Source organism: Carcharhinus amblyrhynchos, chromosome 3, assembly GCF_965287045.1.
Source record: "Carcharhinus amblyrhynchos chromosome 3, sCarAmb.v2.hapA, whole genome shotgun sequence".
NCBI classification, from domain to species: Eukaryota; Metazoa; Chordata; class Chondrichthyes; order Carcharhiniformes; family Carcharhinidae; genus Carcharhinus; species Carcharhinus amblyrhynchos.
In genome coordinates, this window is record NC_137326.1 from 99,093,067 (window position 1) to 99,112,453 (window position 19,387).

Consider the following 19,387-nt stretch of genomic DNA (forward strand, 5'->3'; position numbering starts at 1 on the left):
CCACACTCCAAAGATGTGCAGTTTACATCAATTGGCCAAGGTCAATTGCCCATTAGTGTCAGGGGTATTATCAGGGTAAACTACGTGGGGTTACAGGGATAGGGTTTGGTGGAATTGTTCTCGGTGCAGGCTCAATGGGCCAAATTACCTCCTCCTGAATTGGGATTCTATGATCCAGATAAATACTGGTGGTAGGCGGGTGTGTTTGGACCAAAAGCATGACCAAGAATTGAGAATCAAGTAGTATAACTTTGTGGTAGGAACCATGGAATATTACCAGACAAGTTATCAATGTCTGATAATTATATTTTTAGAATGAGATCTGCTTTCATCATGTGCTGTTCACCAAACAAACTAGATAAGGAAACAACTTCAAAAATCTAACATTTTTAATAATATTGATGTGGATGACAGTTGTAATATGATGCAAATATCAAAACAGATTAGCTTTTGACTAAAGTCATACAAGCAATACGTTATAGAGCAATTCAGATGTGGTCAAACATTCAGGAGCTATTTCATTTAAAACGTTGCAATTGTGCAAAGTTGTTCAGCTCCTCTTCATCATCAAGGAGTGGTGCTACCTCTGGAATTGAACGGAGAGACAAGTTGCTTCGTTTTCGATATCTAATGAACTGTGCAGTAATCTGTCAGAGGTTTATCAAGGATATAACTGAGAGTATGTAACCTACAAATTTAGGAAACGTGATAGTGGAGATATGATCAGCAGTATGCAAGTATTTTGACACACAGAAAATACTGACTCCACACCAAACACAGAGCAAACCTGTTGTAGAAATTAAAATGTTGATCATGGCACTAATGCAAATGAAGATAAAATAGCATTGGCAAACATCTATTAAAACTGTACTGTCTTCATCAGTGACTATACTTTGATTTACAGTTTCCCTCAGTGATTAACATTGCGCATCAGCTATCTGGCATACATAAATGGTCAAGCAGTTCCTGGACAGTTATGTTACCAATAATTTTTTTCTTATTCATTCATGGGACATGGGCGCCACTAGTTGGCCAGCATTTATTGCCCATCCCTTGTTGCCCTTGAAGGTGGTGGTGAACTAGAGATGGGCAATAAATGCTGGCCTGCCAGCGATGCCCATGTCCCACAAATGAATAATAAAAAAAACTTTGATAGTAACATAACTGTCCAGGAATTGCTTGATCATTTATGTACACCGGATAATTGATGCGCAATGTTAATCACCGCTGGCCTAATGAGGGAAATTGTGAATCAAAGTGCAATCACTAATGAAGACAGTACAGTTTTAATAGACGTTTCCTAATCCTATTTCATTTTCATTGCAGTATCACTGTGGTCAACATTTTAATTTCTACAACAGGTTTGCTTTATGTCTTTGACGTGGAATCAATATTTTTTTAATGTATCAAATTGCCAGTCATTCCCTATCTGATCCTTCGCAATCAATGGAATTCTCAGTGAAAGGAATTATCAGTAATGCCATGAAGCAACACCCACGCAACTGTAACCTGCTCACTTAGTTCAAGTGCTTACCAGAACTGTGCAGCTCCACACCTCCTTGTTAAGACACGGACAGAAGAGTTGAATGCAGGAAATTAATATTAGGTAGCACCTGACTCAGCACGGCATCAAGGAGCCTCCTCAAAACTGAGGTCAAAGGTTTAAAGTAAAAACCCTCTGGAATCACGCCCAGTAGAAAGGTGGATGAATCATTAATGTCGTCACAGCCCTGGAACAGTGCTGTGGAAGATTTATGGGCTAACCACCTTTAACTTGTTCATTAATAAATTTCTCACTGTCATTAGATCAGGAATGAGCTGTTTGCTGACAAAGTCACAGAACTGTCTTCCATTCACAACTCCTCTAATGAGGAACCAGCTCCTGCTAATCTACAGCAATATTCAGGCTTGGAATGATAAGTGACAGGTTAAAGTATGCCAAGCAAGTGCCACATATTGATCATTACAAAAAAAAGTCAGTTATCTCCTCCGACCTTCAAAAGAATCATCATCACTCAAGTTCCCACCATTAACATCTGGGAGGTTACCATTGGCCAGAAGCAAAACTGGGCCGGACATATCAACATTGTGGCTATGATGGCTGGATAAAAGCTGTGTACACTGTGTTAGGTGTTCAATATCCTGAATATTCAAAGCCACTTCACCATATGCCAGATCCAAGTCAGGAGGGAGCTGGACGACTCAACGTTCACTTGGTTGGATGCATGCAGCTGAATAAACATGTAACTTTAATTAATGAAATGAATAAAACAAAGTTACATGGAGATGACAGTGTATGTAGTGTGCCACAATGTGGCTTGTTGGAGAATATGGAGAACATCATAATCGGAGACAACCGCATCTGCGGTTAAGTGTGCACATCACAAAATCTTCAGCTCAGAGCTGATCTGCAGACACCGTTGAAATGCCTGGATATTTGGATCCAGGAGACATTCAGATCCCTCGGGACTGGTTAGTGGTCAGGAGCAGGAGTATGTGACTGAGTCAAGCAGATTATGGAACCCTGGGTGCAGTCTTTACCAAATAAACACAAGGTTCTTCCTGCTTGTGTTTTCAAGGGAAAGCTCTACAGATGGATGGGTAAACTGACTATGGCACAGGAAGCCATATAAGTTGTGGGAGTATAAATGAATTTGGTCAGCACTGTACAATCCCAGGGATAGGTGTGGTTCTCAGCAGTCATGTCTGGAAGTTGCAATGGTTGTGTTGCTTGCCTGGTGTCAGATTAAAGTTATCTTTTTGCAACCTGGAGAAGAACATTGAAGAGGGGGAGGATCCAGTTGTTGTGGTTCATCTAGGAACCAACAACATTGGTATACCTGGAATGAGATGCTGCTGAATTTGAAGAGTTGGCACTGAAATTAAAATGCACAGCCTCAAAGATAATAATCTCTGGATTGTTACCCAAACTATTTCGGTGACACGGTGGTGTGGGAGACAAGGATTCATGGGGCACTTGCACCTGTATTGGTGAAAGAGACAGATGCTCTGTTGAGATGGACTTCAATTAAACTGGGCTGTGAGCAGTCTCCTGGAGAATAACCAGGGTGATAGAGTTTTAAACTGAAGAAAGCTTGGTGGGGGTGGTGGTGAATAGAGCTGATAGAAACTCTACAGTGCAGAAGGAGGCTACTTGGCCCATCAAGTCTGCACTGACCACGATCACACCCAGGCTCTATCCCCATAAGCCTACTCATTTACCCTACTAAACCCCTGACACTAAGGGGCTATTTAGCATGGCCAATCAACCTAACTCGCATATTTTTGGACTGTGGCAGGAAACCTGAGCACCCGGAGGAAACCCGAGCACCCAGAGGAAACCCAAGCAGACATAGGGAGAATGTGCAAACTCCACACAGAAAGTCATCCGAGGCCGGGACTGAACCTAGCTCCCTGGCGCTGTGAGGCAGCAGTGCTAACCACTGTGTGACTGTTACCGGGCTTGATCTAACGTTCACTAGAGACGAGGGCTGGGATTTTCTACTCCCGACCTCACTGGGCAGGTTCACCTACGGGAATGAAAAACCTTGTGATGACTCCCAAGTCATGTTTTACACTGACATAAATAGGTGGTGCCAATTGTCTAATCCTCCCCAACACCTCGTGCCAGATGCCTATCCCACATTGGCATGACCCTCTTCCCCTACTCCCACCGCCCGCCACAAGCCCTAGGCTCCACACTCAACTTGAGCTCCCCTTGAAGGTCTGCTCACTAAGTGCTCACCTTAGGAAACCAGTCGTGATTTATGTCATACTGCCCTCACACTGGCATGGGTGGATTTTTTGATGGGGGTGATGGGATGATTCAGACTTGGACATCTGATAATTAAATACTGATGCTTTCAAATAATGTTCCCGACATTTTCTAGATCAACATGTCAATGAACCAACTAGCAACAGGCTATTTTAGATATATTGCAGTGCACATGACAAGAGTTAATTAGTAACTGCCACTCTTGCTCTTATTTCTTATGTCCTTATGAATGAGGCCCAACTGGGAATGAGGCCTGTGATTCAGGGAACATGGAAAATGGAGAAGACCATTTAGCACCTTGAGTCCATTCTGCCATTCACGGAGATCATAACAGACCTGTAATCGAACTCCATATATTCACCTTATTCCCATATTCCTTATTACCTTTTTTTAATAAAAGTCTGTCAATCTCAGATTTAAAAATAATAATCAATCTAGCAATAATTGCCATTTGAATAAGATTCCAAAGTTGTAGAACTTGTCAAGTTTCACACCCAATTCACAAAATCAGCACGTGCTACTCAGCACTTTTGAGTTCTAACATCTTACCCACTTTACGCCATTTTAAACCTGCCATAATATTTTCTCCCTATTTCTCCCCATGCCCTTTAACTAACTGCAAATTCCGAATGTGTTTCATTTATGCAGACTACTCAAAATTTAAAACCTCTGGAAACTGAAATAAATTTAACGTCTTTTAACAAACTGAACCTCTAGAAGGCAAAGTTAAACATTAATTTTGTAAAATCAATATTCACTCTCAACAAACTCTCCAGCAAGCCTCTAATGTCACGCTTACAATTTAAAAAAAAGGTGCGTGCTATAATAGTAACACTGGAAAGGATACACAGAAATCCACCAACAGTACTCCAAAGCTACCTATTAGCCAGGCCAGATGATGGAGGATGTATTTTTTGGCTGATGCTTTATTTTCAGGCACGTTTACTGCCACGCTCAGTCCATATGTAGTATTGCCAAGCATTGCCAGTGCAAACAGCAAATAGGATGTACCTTCCGTGGATTTCCTTTGGAACTGCAACAGATTACATCAACAAAATAAGGGTACCTTTAAAAATAAACTATAAAAATATGACTTTGTAACTATCCAAAGCCTTTGGATAGTTACAAAATTCACATTCAGCAAATAAACGTATTATTGTATAATTCACCATGGGGCCAAGTGTCCTTTGACCAATGACAATAATTTGGATTTCAGCAAGTTCAGTACAGTGTTCGGCCTATAAATGGAATTCTTTGTAACCCACAATGTGCCGACCACACAGACAATGGAATTGTTGTTTTTGCCTCAGAGAATTCCATGCCGCACGCTGAACTTTTGCGCTTCCCGTTCCAGGAGAAAAACAAATAAATACTTGGTGCTGTCTCCAGCAACACCAACACCACACATGCAGAAAGCATCAAACAAAAGGGAAGGATGCACTGTTTTTCTGACACAACAAATCTAAAATTTCACAAACCTGAAAGCAGAAACGGAATAAATCACTTACATTTTTGTACAGCTGTGGAAAGCGAGATCCAAGATAGAATAGGCAGGACATGTAGCCACTGATGTAGCCCATAAATTCAACAATGTCAAAAGTACCCTGAGAACCAGCGAAACAAAAACTCACCATGATAAAAATGAACGAAAGCAATAAAATCTTACAATTAGAAAGCATAACATCTATTCACGATTATGTTTTTAGTTTTCAGGGAATAAAGATACAAAAAGGTGTTCAAGATGACATGCAGAATTTTAACAATGTTAAAGATTTGTTTTAGAGCTTTTAGAATCTCAAGTAAATAGCATCTGATATCATGAGTACCTTTAAAATAAATAAATGGACTAAAACAAAGTCAACGCCATCACAAACCCTTTGTCCTGGACGACTCCTACCATGGTGAGACCTTCTCAATAAATGTAATATAGTCATCATTACTATCACACATAACAGAACCCAGGAAACACACAGCCACTTCAAAAGGGCATTTGCTGAAAGACAGAAACATACCAGAGTTTGTTAAGGTTGCAACAGCAGTCTCTATTCCACTTAGCAGTGGAGTAGATGTAAAATAAATACACAAAGAAAAAAATGGATGTGACATTCTTACTCCATTGCAGGAAGAAATATAAGCTGCTAATACAGAGGCGGTCAGCCAAATATCTGATGGCCATCCAAAAGAACAAGAATTGCCATTTATCCAGATCCACTCCAAAAACCAGGACCATGTTTAGATCTTTATAATACTAGTAGTTAGGATAGTTATCTTAATGATAGTATAAATCTACAGCTCACAATCCAAATAGCTGGTAGTTTCAATAGCTTATGTTGAAATTTCATGAATAATTCCTTTTTGATTCAGAGGGATTGCAACTGTTGGCAGTGCATGGTAGTCATGATGTGGAGATGCCAGCTTCTTACTGGGCAGTGCATGGTGCCATGGAGCTGTTTTTAACTTTTGCCATCCAGTGTAAGATGGGGAGGTAGCAGACTGAAGGCAGTGTCAGGTCTTCTCCTGCACTCGTTAGGATCTGATCACCGTCATCATGATATTAGCAGCAGACGTGTGACTGGAGCCCCTGCCTATTTCTACAGGAGTGCCCCTCCATTATGGCACACCATAATGATTTCAAAACACGGCTGGCCTAGAATGTCGCCTGCCTCCTCATGGGTTGGGTGGTGGGGAGAGGGGAACCAATTCCCATCCTCCCCAACCACGAAAGCCTGTTTGGCAAGTGCAGTTCAAGAGCCTGGTCTCAAGATGGCTCGAGCCCCAAAGTGGAAACAATGGACAGACAGGAAGCTTGTTCCACTCACATTATCTGTTTTGTGGCAAAAATTAAAATCAACCCTCATTGCCTTATTTGTTGATTCGCTTCAAATTTGCATCAGGTCAAATATCCTGTAACATTGGAAATGGTCGTAAACCTCTGTCATTCCACTGCTGGAAAATCAAACGGAATTTCGAACACGGAGGTTGAAACTTAGGTAAGCACTAAGCTGACCCACCACCCAGCAAACTGATCTACCTGCTTTTCACCCAACCATAAACATCAATCCCAATAGGAATGTTTGAAAATGACAGTTCTGATTCAACCTCCAGTTTATTGAAATAACCAATGAATACAAACATCATCTGACATCAGGTACAATGCGTGATTACAGAAATACAAATACTGAGTGTTCCAAATGCATGAACATTGTTGCTTATGATGATTGAAATATGTTTGGGTTGTTTAAAAGTTTAATTTCGAATATTCGTAAACTATGCTAAATTGTCTTTAGCCATACTAAATTGCTCCTTAGTGTCAAGTGGACTAGCTAGGGTAAATGTATGCAGTTATGGGGATAGGGCCTAAGTGGGATTGTGGTCGGTGCAGACCAGATGGGCCATATGGCCTCCTTCTGCACTGTAGGATTCTATGATTAATTACATTGCTCAAATTTACAGCTTCCCCACAGGTTTTGAGACATAGGGCTGGATTTTACGGCCTCACTCATTCCAAAACTGTAAAATCCCACTCAAAGTCAACGGACCTTTCCATGTTCCACCTCTCATGCGCTCCACTTCCCGTGGTGGGCTGGGTGGTAAAATTCTGGCCATAATTTCTTCTCCGATACAAATAACTTATTGCTGCAATGCCTTTGCTGTTTCTTTTGGTAATTTACTTGTGTAACTTAATTTTGGTCAGCAGCTCTAGCAAACAATTCTTGTGACCGACAGTTTACTCCAACAGGAGGAAAAGTGCTTGCTCACCTGACATAGATTATTGAATAAGCAAGACTTAATAGTGAGACACAACCAACATGAATGTCTGCACTTACTACTGTGTTTTGCTCAGATGCCATGAAATAGTTCAATTAAACTGTGCTTCTATCAGCAGGGAACATAAACTGATTTCAAATACTTTTGTTCAGCAAGGCTTCGACATGAAACACATTGCATCAATTTTGGAGAGTTTGACCTCTTTAATCATTTCCAATTGCAAAATGCTTTCACTGTGCTTCAGCCCAAGAAAAAAAACCATCACACCCACAAATGTTCCATCTGTACTGCATTACGATTTTTAAATCACAGTGCAAAATTGCTTGACCTCCATGTAACACAGCACTCTGTGCCATATCATGCTGGAAATATTCAGTACATTGCTGCATAACATGATACTTACAAAACATAGGACCCACCCACCAGAAAAAGAAATCCTTACCCTTTCCTTAAATTGCAGCAGTACACTTTGAACAATGTACTTAAGGATTAAATAAAGTCAATGTTTTCCAACTAAACAGAAACATAATAAAGTCATACTGCATAATCAAATATTATTAGGTCTCAATATCTACCTCAAACTTGAAACTCTTATCAGTACTTCTTTTTATTTGTCCATTCAATCTGCCTGCCACTGGTAAGGCCAGCACTTACTGCCATCCCTTATTGCTTTTGAGAAGGTGGTGGTGAACTACATTCCTGAAATGCTGCAGTTCATATATTGTAGGCATATTCACGGTGCCTACACTAAGGAGGGAGTTCCGGGATCTTGATACAGTGATAATGAAAGAACAGTGATAGATTTGCAAGTCAGGATGGTGCATGAATTGGAGGGGAATTTGCAGGTAGTGGTGTTCTTTGCACATGGACATCATTTGAGTTTTTATTTCTGAGTTTTAAGCCCAGCCATTCACAAGGATGACCCAAGGGATTGCTGCTGATGATTTCTGAGTAATGGAGAGGAGAAAGGAAAGGCTCTATAACATAAAATGTAAACCATTCAACCGATTTGTGTGGTATTTATGTTCCACATGAAGATCTTCCCATTCTAATTACCTCCCCGCACCCTATTTTGCAATTTTCTTCTCCCACATGTATGAATCAAGCCTGCTTGTAAATGCTACCTTCCTCAATTATTCCATGCGACATTCACATTCTCACCACTCTGTAAAGAAATTCTTTCAAAAGTTCTTTGATTTATTTGTGTTTATCATACACTTATGCTATTTGTTCTAGATCCACCAAAGCAGCAGAAACACTTTATCACATCCACCCTATCAGATATCTTGATTATTTATCAGTTTTTCTTTTAGTTTTTTAGTTTTTCTCTTCTCCAGAAAAAGTAATCCCAAACCTGATCCAGCTTCAATCATCTTTCAACAAGCAGTGAAGGTTTAGGAGAGATTTAAAAAGAGGTGTTCAAATGTACCAGGGAATACAATAACACTGTAAGAATAAATAAGGAGAAATTGTTTACACTCGTGGTTGGGTACCAAAGGATACAGAAACAGCAGAATGTAACTGAAGAAAATTTCTTCATCACCTGGAAGTCAATTCTTCCAAAAGTAATAGAAGTAGATCCAATAGTAACTTCTATGAAAGAGTTAGATGTACACTTGAAAGGGAACATTTTGCAGGGCCAAGGGAAAGGTAATGTGCATATTAGGTAAAATTCTCTGCTCAATTCCTTATAATTGCACCCTTTCAATTCTGATAACCTCCTTGCTTTGTATCTGTCCTCCAGTGCTCCCATATCTTTACTTCACAGTAATTTGTTTTTCGCATCACTTGAGAAGAAAAAGTGTTATAAGAAAGTTTGCGGGGGGGTGGGGGGGGGGGGTGCTGCGATTCTCCCGTCCCGCTGCGCTGCGCATTTAACACAGCGGAATGGGAGCATCGCCCCCATTTTCAAAATCGGCTGGGGGAGGAGTGGTGGTGCGGGAGATTGAGGTGGGGGTGGGGGGGGTTGGGGGTGCGTCTGATGATCGAGGCAGGCCAGAAGGTGGTTGGGAAGGTGTCGGGGGTGTCAGCGTGACTTACTCCAGTTTTTTTACGCAAATTCTGCACATAGAATTTTTTTGTGAGAATTGTCCCCAATACTTTTTTCACGCAGAGAGTGGTTGAGGTCTGAAATGCATTCCCTGAGAGTGTGGGGGAAGCAGGTTCAAAATGAGGTTTTCAAAATGAATTTAGATGCCTATTGGCAAAGGGAGAATGTGCAGAGTTAGGGATAGAAGCCTGGAAAATGGCACAAAGTGAATTGTTCGTTCAGAGACCTGATGCAGATGGGATGGGCCAAATGGCCTCCTATGCACTGTGACAAATCCTGTGATTTAAAATCAGGTTACTCAAAAGGACGATGGATTGAAAATTACTTATTTTGTACGATAAACCTATTTTCAGTCATTTTAACCAAACTTTATCAAGCTACCTCTTTTAAATATATGATGGAAAAATGTTACAAACAAATTTGCTTGATTACTATGCATGGCAGATTTTGCATTCAGTGATATGCAAATAGGTTTGAAGGGGAACTCAAGAGGGAGAAAACACCATTCAAAACAGACACAATTCCTGCTGGAACCAGCAATCGTGCCAAACTGTAACTGGTAGAACTGCCAAAATTATTTAAAAAGTTACTTAGAAAGATATTAAGTTAAACAATATGAATCCCAAAGCAACACTTACACTGAATAAAATACTTCTTACATCTGCCTTTCCTATTCTTCAGCTTATAATAGGCAAATTGTGAGATCATCATACTGTCAAGGGTAACATAAAAATTAGCTGTAACAGTCTAGGAAGAAAAGAAAACATGGTTAGTTTCATTGACACAAATTCCCAGATACAAACATGAAATTAGAATGTCCATTAAAACTAAACATAACTCAATATCCTACCATGTAATATAAGAACATAAGAAATAGGAGCAGGAGTAGGCCATCTAGCCCTTCGAGCCTGCCCCGCCATTCAATAAGATCATGGCTGATCTGCCGTGGCTCAGTTCCACATTCCCGCCCTCTCCCCATAACCCTTAATCCCCTCTCTTATCAAAAACCCATCAACCCGCGTCTTAAAAATATTTAGCGAGGCAGCCTCCACCACTTCAACGGGCAGAGAATTCCAGAGATTCACCACCCTTTGAGCGAAGAAGTTCCTCCTCAACTCCGTTCTAAACCGCCCCCCCTTTATCTTGAGGCTGTGCCCCCTAGTCCTACTATCCTTTCTGAGCAGGAAGAGTCTCTCCACCTCTATCCTATCCATCCCATTCATCATCTTATACGTCTCAATGAGATCTCCCCTCATTCTTCTAAACTCTAACAAGTAAAGGAGCATTACAGCAAAATAAGTTTGTGATTTGCAATAAGGGGCGGCACAGTGGCACAGTGGCAAGCATGGCTGCCTCACAGCGCCAGGGATCTGGGTTCAGTTCCAGCCTTGGGTCACCGTCTGTGTGGAGTTTGCACATTCTCCGTGTCTCTTTGGGTTTGCCTTTGGCTCTGATTTCCTCCCAAAGTCCAATGATGTGCAGGTTAGGTTGATTGGCCATGGTAAAATTGACCCTAGTGTCAGGGGTAAATGAGTAGAGTTACGGGAATAGGCCTGGGTGGGATTGTGGTTGGTTCAGACTCAATGGGCTGAACAGCCTCCTTCTGCACTGTAGGGATTCTATGATCTATGATTTTACCTCAGCATATTTAAACCTGTTTACTATTCGGTACATCATTTAATAACGTTATTTTCTACAGTTTCATAATTCTCTATAGATATTAAGGGTCCACTGTATTTCAATGATGTAAGAAATTTTGTATCCCCCCATAACTTGGATTTTTTATTTCACTATTGGATCTCCTAACTGTACAAGAGGTCTCAACTTTACGATGGTCAAGCTCTGACAAAAGGCACTTACGGCACTTAATTTACACTGATGTGATGTTGATTCTGACTTTACAACTTCACATCAGCCAGTCAAAAAGTATTTTTATAATGCATATACATCACAGCTTGTATTCTTAAATGCAACCTTATGTGAAAGAGCCAAATAAATTAACATCCAGTAGTACAATATTGGGTCACTAACTCTGAACATGCCCAGAAGAGTTGTGAACCCTCCCATTGAAACACTGGGCCCTCTGCACCCTTCACTCACCAGACCAGGACTCTGCTTCGGAAGGTTGACTAATATGTTAAGGGTGATCTTATGGAGGTCTATAAAATAATGAGGGGCATAGATCAGCTAGCTAGTCAATATCTTTTCCCAGAGGTAGGGGAGTCTAAAACTAGACAGCCTAGGTCTAAGGTGAGAGGAGAGAGATATAAAAGGGTCCAGAGGGGCAATTTTTTCATACAGAGGGTGGTGAGTGTCTGGAACAAGCTGCCAAAGGAGCTGTCTGCGTGGAATTTGCATGTTCTCCACGTGTCAGTGTGGGTTTCCTGGTGCTCTGGTTTCTTCCCGCACTCCATATATGTGCAAGTTTGGGTGATTGGCCGTGTTAAATTGCTCTGTAGTGTTAGGGAATTAGGGTAAATACATGGGGTTATTTAGGGCCTGAATGGGATTGTTGTTGGTGTAGGCTCGATTGGCTGAATGGCCTCTTTCTGCACCATAAGGCTTTTATAAAACTTCTCCTTCTAAATCTGAGGATTGCCTGTATAGAACAATGTGTTTAATTAATGTCTTATTTAGCCATTTGAGATAACCCTTAATTGCTCAGTTGCAAGACTCATCTAAGATATTCTGCCTTTGCAAGTGAGCAGTAGCCAAATAAATAGCTACTAAGAATAAGTCCCTAAGTCCCTTTGGCAGCAAATAAATTTGTCAATTACTACATCTTTCAGAACAGGTTTGGACATGTTGCTGGGAAGTTTGAAATCTATGTTAAAATCAGATTTCTTCAAAGGAAGGTTACTTATCAACTGGCAAAAATGATTTTATTTCAGTTTTATGGTTGGATTTCCTTTGTTAGAAGTTGTAAAAATAAATTGCCATTATTTCAAGTTAATTTTTTTTACCATTCTCCCATGTCTGCATGAATTTCCTTAGGGTATTCCGGTTTCCTCTCACATTCTGAAAGATGTGCAGGTTAGGTGCATTGACCCAAACAGGCGCCAGAGTGTGGTGACTAAGGGAAATTCACAGTTACTTTATTGCAGTGTTAACGTAAGTTCTACTTGTGACTAATAAATAAACTTTACAAAATTATATGACCAATATCAAGATATTGGCCCGTGAAGCACCTTCATTATAAATGAAAGACTTTGGTAAGTGTTAAATAGGATAATTTGTGCAACAGTTTATTTATTAGTGTCACCAGTGGGCTTACATTAACACTGCAATGAAATTACTGTGAAAATCCCCTAGTGGCCACACCACGGCGCCTGCTCAAGTACACTGAGGGAGAATTTGGCATGGCCAATACACCTAACTAGCTCGTTTTTGGACTGTGGGAGGAAACCCATGCAGACACAGGGAGAACGTGAAAACTCCACACAGACAGTGAGCCAAGCCGGGAATCGAACCTGGGTCCCTGGTGCTGTGAGGCAGCAGTGCTAATCACTGCGCCACCATGTCACATGAAATGTGTTAAACGTTTACTCCATGGAACTGATCACACCAAATTCCAATTGGATATGAAATTTTAAAATGGTCTAATTATGGGAACTGGAATCAGCTCTCTTCCAATAGATATTTGAAGTTTGTCACAAGGACAATTTAGAGGAGGAAGATGGGAATTTTCCCATCCAGCCGGCCACGGGACGTAACTTCTCAACCACTGGGCTGAGTAATATGGGGAGGGACTAAGGTGGACAGCACGCCTAGAAACCACACAGGCATGGAGCCGACATGCTTCACACTGACCTGCCCCTCAGCCATAAAGCACTGTCGGGTGAACCAATGAGGGTCACGTGGGACTCCCACTTCTCATTCGGGAGGAAGTCCAACCCTCAAGAGCTACTGGTCGATCGGATTAGCTGGCAGTTTCATCAGCCCCAACAGCAGCAGGAAGGTACTGGAGAAGAAAGGACCCCGATGCCTTGGATCTCCAGAGTCTTGGGCCAGGAGGGCCAAGTTAGGGAGAGGGACAGTGAGGAGAGGGGAGGACAGGGTGGGTTTAAGGGAGGGAGTGAATAGGAAGAAAGTGAAGGGTTCAACTTAAAGTGGGGGTGGGGGGCGCCCATGGTCATTTCCTGAAGAAACACACTCTCTTCCTTCCTGCCCTGTAAAGCACCTGAGGTAAAAAGGAACATTTAGCTTCCCTGTTGCTATCTGCACCAAACATTCTATCGTCTAAGCAGCATTTAATCAGGCTCAATAGGCTAGACAACAAGTCTAGTTCACCCTTAAAAATGGCAGATGAGCTGCCAGCCCCCTGGGTTATGAGAGTGAGTTTGGAGGTGGGTGAGGTGGTGGTGGGGTGGGTGGCCACACCATTTTATGTGCCCCATCCACTGTGGGAAACACAGCCGCCAGAGTCATGGAAAATTCAGCCTATTGCTGCAGGAGTATGTGGCTGGGTCAGTGGAGTGTCGGAGTCGATCTGGATCACTGGTTTAGACTGCTCAGTAGGACAGAGCAACAACATGCAAACTCCATTGACTGGTCAGAGGGCAAGCGCCAGGTTACAGAGCTTCAGTGGAAAGAAAATGTGCCTTCATTGGGAAGCTTGATCAAAGGAAACAAATGTTATTTTGATGGGGTCAGGTGAATAGGAGCAGGGGAAGTTCCCATGGCACATTAACACTAGCAAAGACTAGTTGGATTAAATAGCCTTTATGTGGTGCTGTACTGTGGGAGCAACTGTTGCAGAAATAGCTTTGGCATACCTGGCCATGTCTTATCTGTTAACCAATAATGGAACTAATACAGTCAATGAAAGCTGTGTGTAAGAGACACAGTAAGGTCCCATATCATAATGAAGGGTACTTTGTAATCATAATTAAATACAAAAATCACCATTCAAATTCATCCCCAGGTGAATTTCACCAATAAAGAAAATTGCTCCTTAGGAGAACTAGCATGGATATGTGCTGTAAAGATTCTATGGAAGCACAAATTTATCCAAATCTTTTGAATGGGCCTCTCACTTGTCGGATAAACACAGATATTAGAGCAGTGTACGTCCTTGGTCAGGGCCATTCATTTAGATTTTAGCTGTAAAGCTACAAGTAGTATGTCAAATATTCCCTCAGTTGGTTTCAGGTAAATCAGAGTTGTCTCTGATTAAATATTCCTCCCCTAGCACATTTTACAGTCAACATGCAAATTAAAAAAAGGTGCATTTCATTATTATTTAAGTTGTGAAAAGAGGTCACTGAGATCCAAAATATAATTCCTTCGCAACTCCATTGAATATTTGGTCTAACAGCACAGTCTTTATAAAATAGGATCAAAACAAAAGGTCTATTTTCAGTTACTTTTATTTCAATTGTCTTCAACGTAACAGTTTTTCTGCATTGTTCAGAGTCCACTTGCACTGCTTACGGACACCATGCATTCATTCAATATTGAACTGCAATGAAATGTTTAATATTAAAAAGTAGCACCCTGTATGCTGAGGCACAGAATGGATTCAAAAAAATGTCTGGATTCAGACACTTAATGTCCTGTTAGGAAAACAAGGTAGTTTAAAGGATTTATATTTGTATTGGTAAATAATAGAAATATGGTATAGTTTTAAGTGGGTTTAATTTAATACTGTGCTATTGGAAGGGTAAAATCTATAGTTAGATTCATGTTGGATTCAGGCATTCATATGTACTGGGGTTGGTTCAATTCAACTGTATTTCTATTATGCTTAGAGAGGGCCACAGTGCGAAGAATAAATAAAGGGCATAAGCATGTGTTGCTTAGCAACTGGGGACTCATGAGGAAGAGAACCTTTTAAGTTTTGGGTTTAGCTAACTTGACTGCAATTGGAGATGGGGGCCGGATTTTATCTTCCTGTCCGCCACAGGAGTTGGAGCGGTTGAGGGGCAGACAATGCAAAAGTCTGTTGATCTCGGGCAGGATTTTACAGTTTTGGGATAAGTGAGATCGTAAAATCTCACCCAGATAGTGAGTGAGAAGGCAACTTTGCCAGGAGCAGTTGGTTTAGAAGCAAGAGAGGAAACATCTCTTTTGGCTTAGCTAGAAGAAAAGCAAAACCACGGAGGAATGGTTAAGAAAGCAAGTGCAGAAATCTGAAGAGCAACTAATTAAGGAAACTAGAGAAATGAAAGAAATTTCCAAGAGGTCTGAAGTTAAAGGCACCAGAACAGGAAACTGTTCAGTGAAGACAAATCAAGCTGGGAAGGCTGAAATACTAGAGAGATATCTGGTGATTTTCAGGGTTGTGAGATTTTACTGCAGCCCGTGGAACATGAATTGGAATAACTATGGAAATCGGTGGTTTGATCTTGGAGTTTCTGTAAAAGCAGCTAACTAACAAAAAACTAAAATGGGTGTGTAAAATCCTGGACTGGATTTGCTATTAAAAATGGAGCCAAAGGTTTGTTTAAAAGTGTCCTTTGTAGGACCTGGACTGGATTTTGGAATGTAAGCTGCAAAGGGGAAGTATAATTATGAGAGAAGATTTTAAAGCATGTTTTTGGGAATGGAGTTTGGAAACTCTCATCTGACAATCACGTGCCGGAACTTGTGAGGATACATCCATAAACCTTCACCTGGGGTTCAGAATGGAGAGTGTATTTGCCCACAGTCATCTTGTGTGCTTTGAAGGGACTTTGTTCCTTCATGAGATCATTGTAGATGTACTTTGTAAACTGTGGTGATTCTAAAACCTGTGTGTATGTGTTAAGCTAAGAGGGGAGTAAAGGCATATTGTATCATAATCCATTTTTTTAAAAGTTTAATAAGAGGTTTTTCTTTAATGTTAAAATTAATTATCAATCTTGTGACTCTGTTCCTCTATGATTTCTAAAAGGAAAGTAAAAGTTATGGTCTTCTGAGCCAAGATCCTATTCTGGATCTTCCCATCAGTTATCACATCAACTGGGATCATAACAATCCTATCTTCAAACTCAAGAAAGGCTCAGAAATGAAAGCTTGTACTTTTCCATATGAAATCAAATGCTCATACAATTTTGCTAAGAAAATTACATAATTAAAAAATCATAGCTAGAATGCATTACCCTGGCAACAACAAGCATGCAACAATTTGAAGAAATGCTCTTTGTGCCAGTGTCATTTGATGATGAATAAGCAGGGGAAAGCATTCTGCTGAGTGTAGAACTTAAAGTTTCACAACTCATTTAAACAGCTCAGCAGTGCAACTATTTCTCGCTAGCTTAAAATTATAGTATTTGTTATTGCCTGAAGTATAATCGAACAAATTATGTTTCAAGAATATTGCAGTGCGACTCATCAATTTATAAATTTTTCATTATAATTGTGTAAATAGATGTTGTAATAATTGGGATATGTTTGTAATTAGCATTGAAAAGGTTACCTATAATAAAGCTGCTTTAAGTAGAATAATTAATCTATTTCAGAACTCAATAACATGTTTTGATTAGAATATAGTCTCAATCAACATAAGGATGCAATATGGTGCAACACTATAGAGATTCATTTCCTTTTCTCCATCAAGATCTCTCAGCTGTGTCTTTATGGATAAGCACACAAAGGAGGCTAGGTGCCTCTTCTTCAAGAGACAATAAGAAAAAAAGGCAAGAGCTATGCATCTTCACTAGGGTGCTCTTAGGCAGGTCTAATTGGTAGCTGAATGTTGCTTTGGAGGGACACTTGAGAGCTGGTTGTCTTCCGACTCATCAGCAAGAAGCATGAGGTGCTGTCTGAATGGAAAGGACAGGGGGAAATGGCAACATTCAGAATATAGTGCACCCATTAGGGAAAATAATTAACATTACTAAACATCCTTTTTAGACTAATCTTGTTTATTTTTTAATCCTGTCATTCAGGCAGCAGTGGGGAAAGGCCTCGTTTGGGTACTTAATTGGAAAAGCCGAGATAAACCCATGTTTGCCTGAACTCTGGTAGATTGAATCGGTTCCATCACAAGATTACTCATTAGTATTTTTTTTTAGTTCATTTTGCTGAATGCTCACAATGTAAATAAAACAGGAAAAGAGGAGCCTCCTCCCTGAATATTCTTTGGTTATTTATGTTTTTAAATTTTGTAACAGAAAATCTACAACCTATTTTGAACATTGCTTCTCACATTAAGTACATAGCGGTGCAAAATGGCTGCCTTACCTGAATAAGCAGCTGATTGGTCAGGTAGCAACCTATAAAATTGGTGATGTCACCACAGACCCAACAGAGCAGAAACCCCACTGATAGTGCATGGTCAACCTTTGCATTCTTGTAAGACACATACATTTGGCTAAAAAGAAAAGTCAAATTGGATCAATACAATTTTAATTTGGTGACTTGTTAAACATTTTACAACAAATTACCAATTAATGGATTCTTTAAAAAACTCCATGCAATGTCTTTTCAATAGATAATTTCTCCAGATATTTTCATACATTCATAGTTTCTGTACTAAGTTTACTCAGATTTTTGATACGCAAGGGCTTTATAATTTCTCATCAGTTTTTAATCTGTAATCAAGACGTTTCAAACTTAACCCTCCATTTACCTGTATAGTGGGTAAATAAGTGAATATGAATGGTGCAATGAGTTCTGTGCACGTTCATTCTGAGCTCATACATAAGACAATACCTAATTTAGTTATTTTGCTCCTCTGAATTTTTTTGATCTTATTTCTACTGAAAATGATGACTAATGCTTCAGGATATAGTATATAAACCAAGCAATATCTAGGCATACAATCAAATTACTGGAATCTGAAACAACAACAGAAAATGCAAAGGAGTCTCAACCGATCTAACAGGATCTATAGAGATAGAACTGGGCCAATATTTCAAGTTTGGATGACTCTTCACTCTTCGTCAGAATTGAAGATAACTGGAAATAGAATGAGATTATACTGTTGTGAGGCAGGGAGAGGGATGGATCGAGCAGTAAGGGATGGAGAGAGGGCCGGGGATAGGTGGAGGCTAGGGAGAGATTGACAAAGATGTCATGGACAAAGAGGCAAAAGTATTGTATATGGTGGTGACCATGGCTCAGGAGGGTGCTGATAGTGAAAAGGTAAGAATTGTATCAAAGGACAACCTGGAACAAGTGGCAGATGATTCTAGTGGGATGGGAGGAGGGGAGAAGGTGGTAAGGGAAAAAAGACGGAAAGCGAGATAACAGCATCTCATCTTCGGATTAGGCACATTACAGCCTTCTGGACTTAACATCGAGTTCAGCAACTTCAAACTGTGACCGCTTTCCTCCACAGTCACCCCACTTTATTATTTCTACCAATTAGTTTTTACTTCTTCCATTCCTTTTTAACCCTCTTTTCATCTTTTTTCTCTTACCATCATCTCCCCTCCCTCCACCCTACTAGAGCCGTCTGTGACTTGTTCCAGGTTGTCGCTGTGCCACATTTCAGCAGATAAAGTGAAATAGCAAGTAATCATCTTTTTAAACTCACCAAATAGTTTTATTTCAAAGAATTAAAAGGTTGGAGTTCTAAATGCATTGACAGCTCTCACTTTGACACTTCTGACAGCTGTTTTTTGACAGTTTCAGTGGGCTTTTACATGTTTTACACACATTCAAGTCTATTTTTACAATCCCAAAGGACACCTAATCTCTCACAAAGGGCAAGTGACACACCTCCAAAGATGCCATGGGACCAAAGACAAAGGGGTACTTTACCTCTCCCAAAGGGTACCCTGACTACCCACATGAATCTATGAAGTTCAGACCTGCACCTACAAGGTCTAATCAGCACACAGCATGTTTCAGATAACTCTCACACC

At 40.4% G+C, this 19,387-nt stretch overlaps 1 protein-coding gene across 4 annotated transcripts in view; it reads right to left on the reverse strand.

The window, feature by feature from the left end:
* Positions 1-409: 409 nt before the first annotated feature.
* Positions 410-19,387, reverse strand: part of LOC145340961 (lysosomal amino acid transporter 1 homolog) — a 47,470-nt gene continuing 28,492 nt past the window's right edge. For 3 of the 4 annotated variants that reach the window (XM_080185575.1, XM_080185578.1, XM_080185577.1), the window contains 6 exons: positions 17,760-17,889; positions 10,232-10,340; positions 5,602-5,768; positions 5,284-5,379; positions 4,623-4,808; positions 410-647 (listed from right to left, as the gene is read on the reverse strand). In XM_080185575.1, coding sequence (XP_080041701.1) covers positions 519-647; positions 4,623-4,808; positions 5,284-5,379; positions 5,602-5,768; positions 10,232-10,340; positions 17,760-17,889 — 817 coding nt within the window. In that variant the 3' untranslated portion in view covers positions 410-518. The remainder of the gene's footprint in view (positions 648-4,622; positions 4,809-5,283; positions 5,380-5,601; positions 5,769-10,231; positions 10,341-17,759; positions 17,890-19,387) is intronic. The other variant, XM_080185579.1, reaches the window with a different exon arrangement.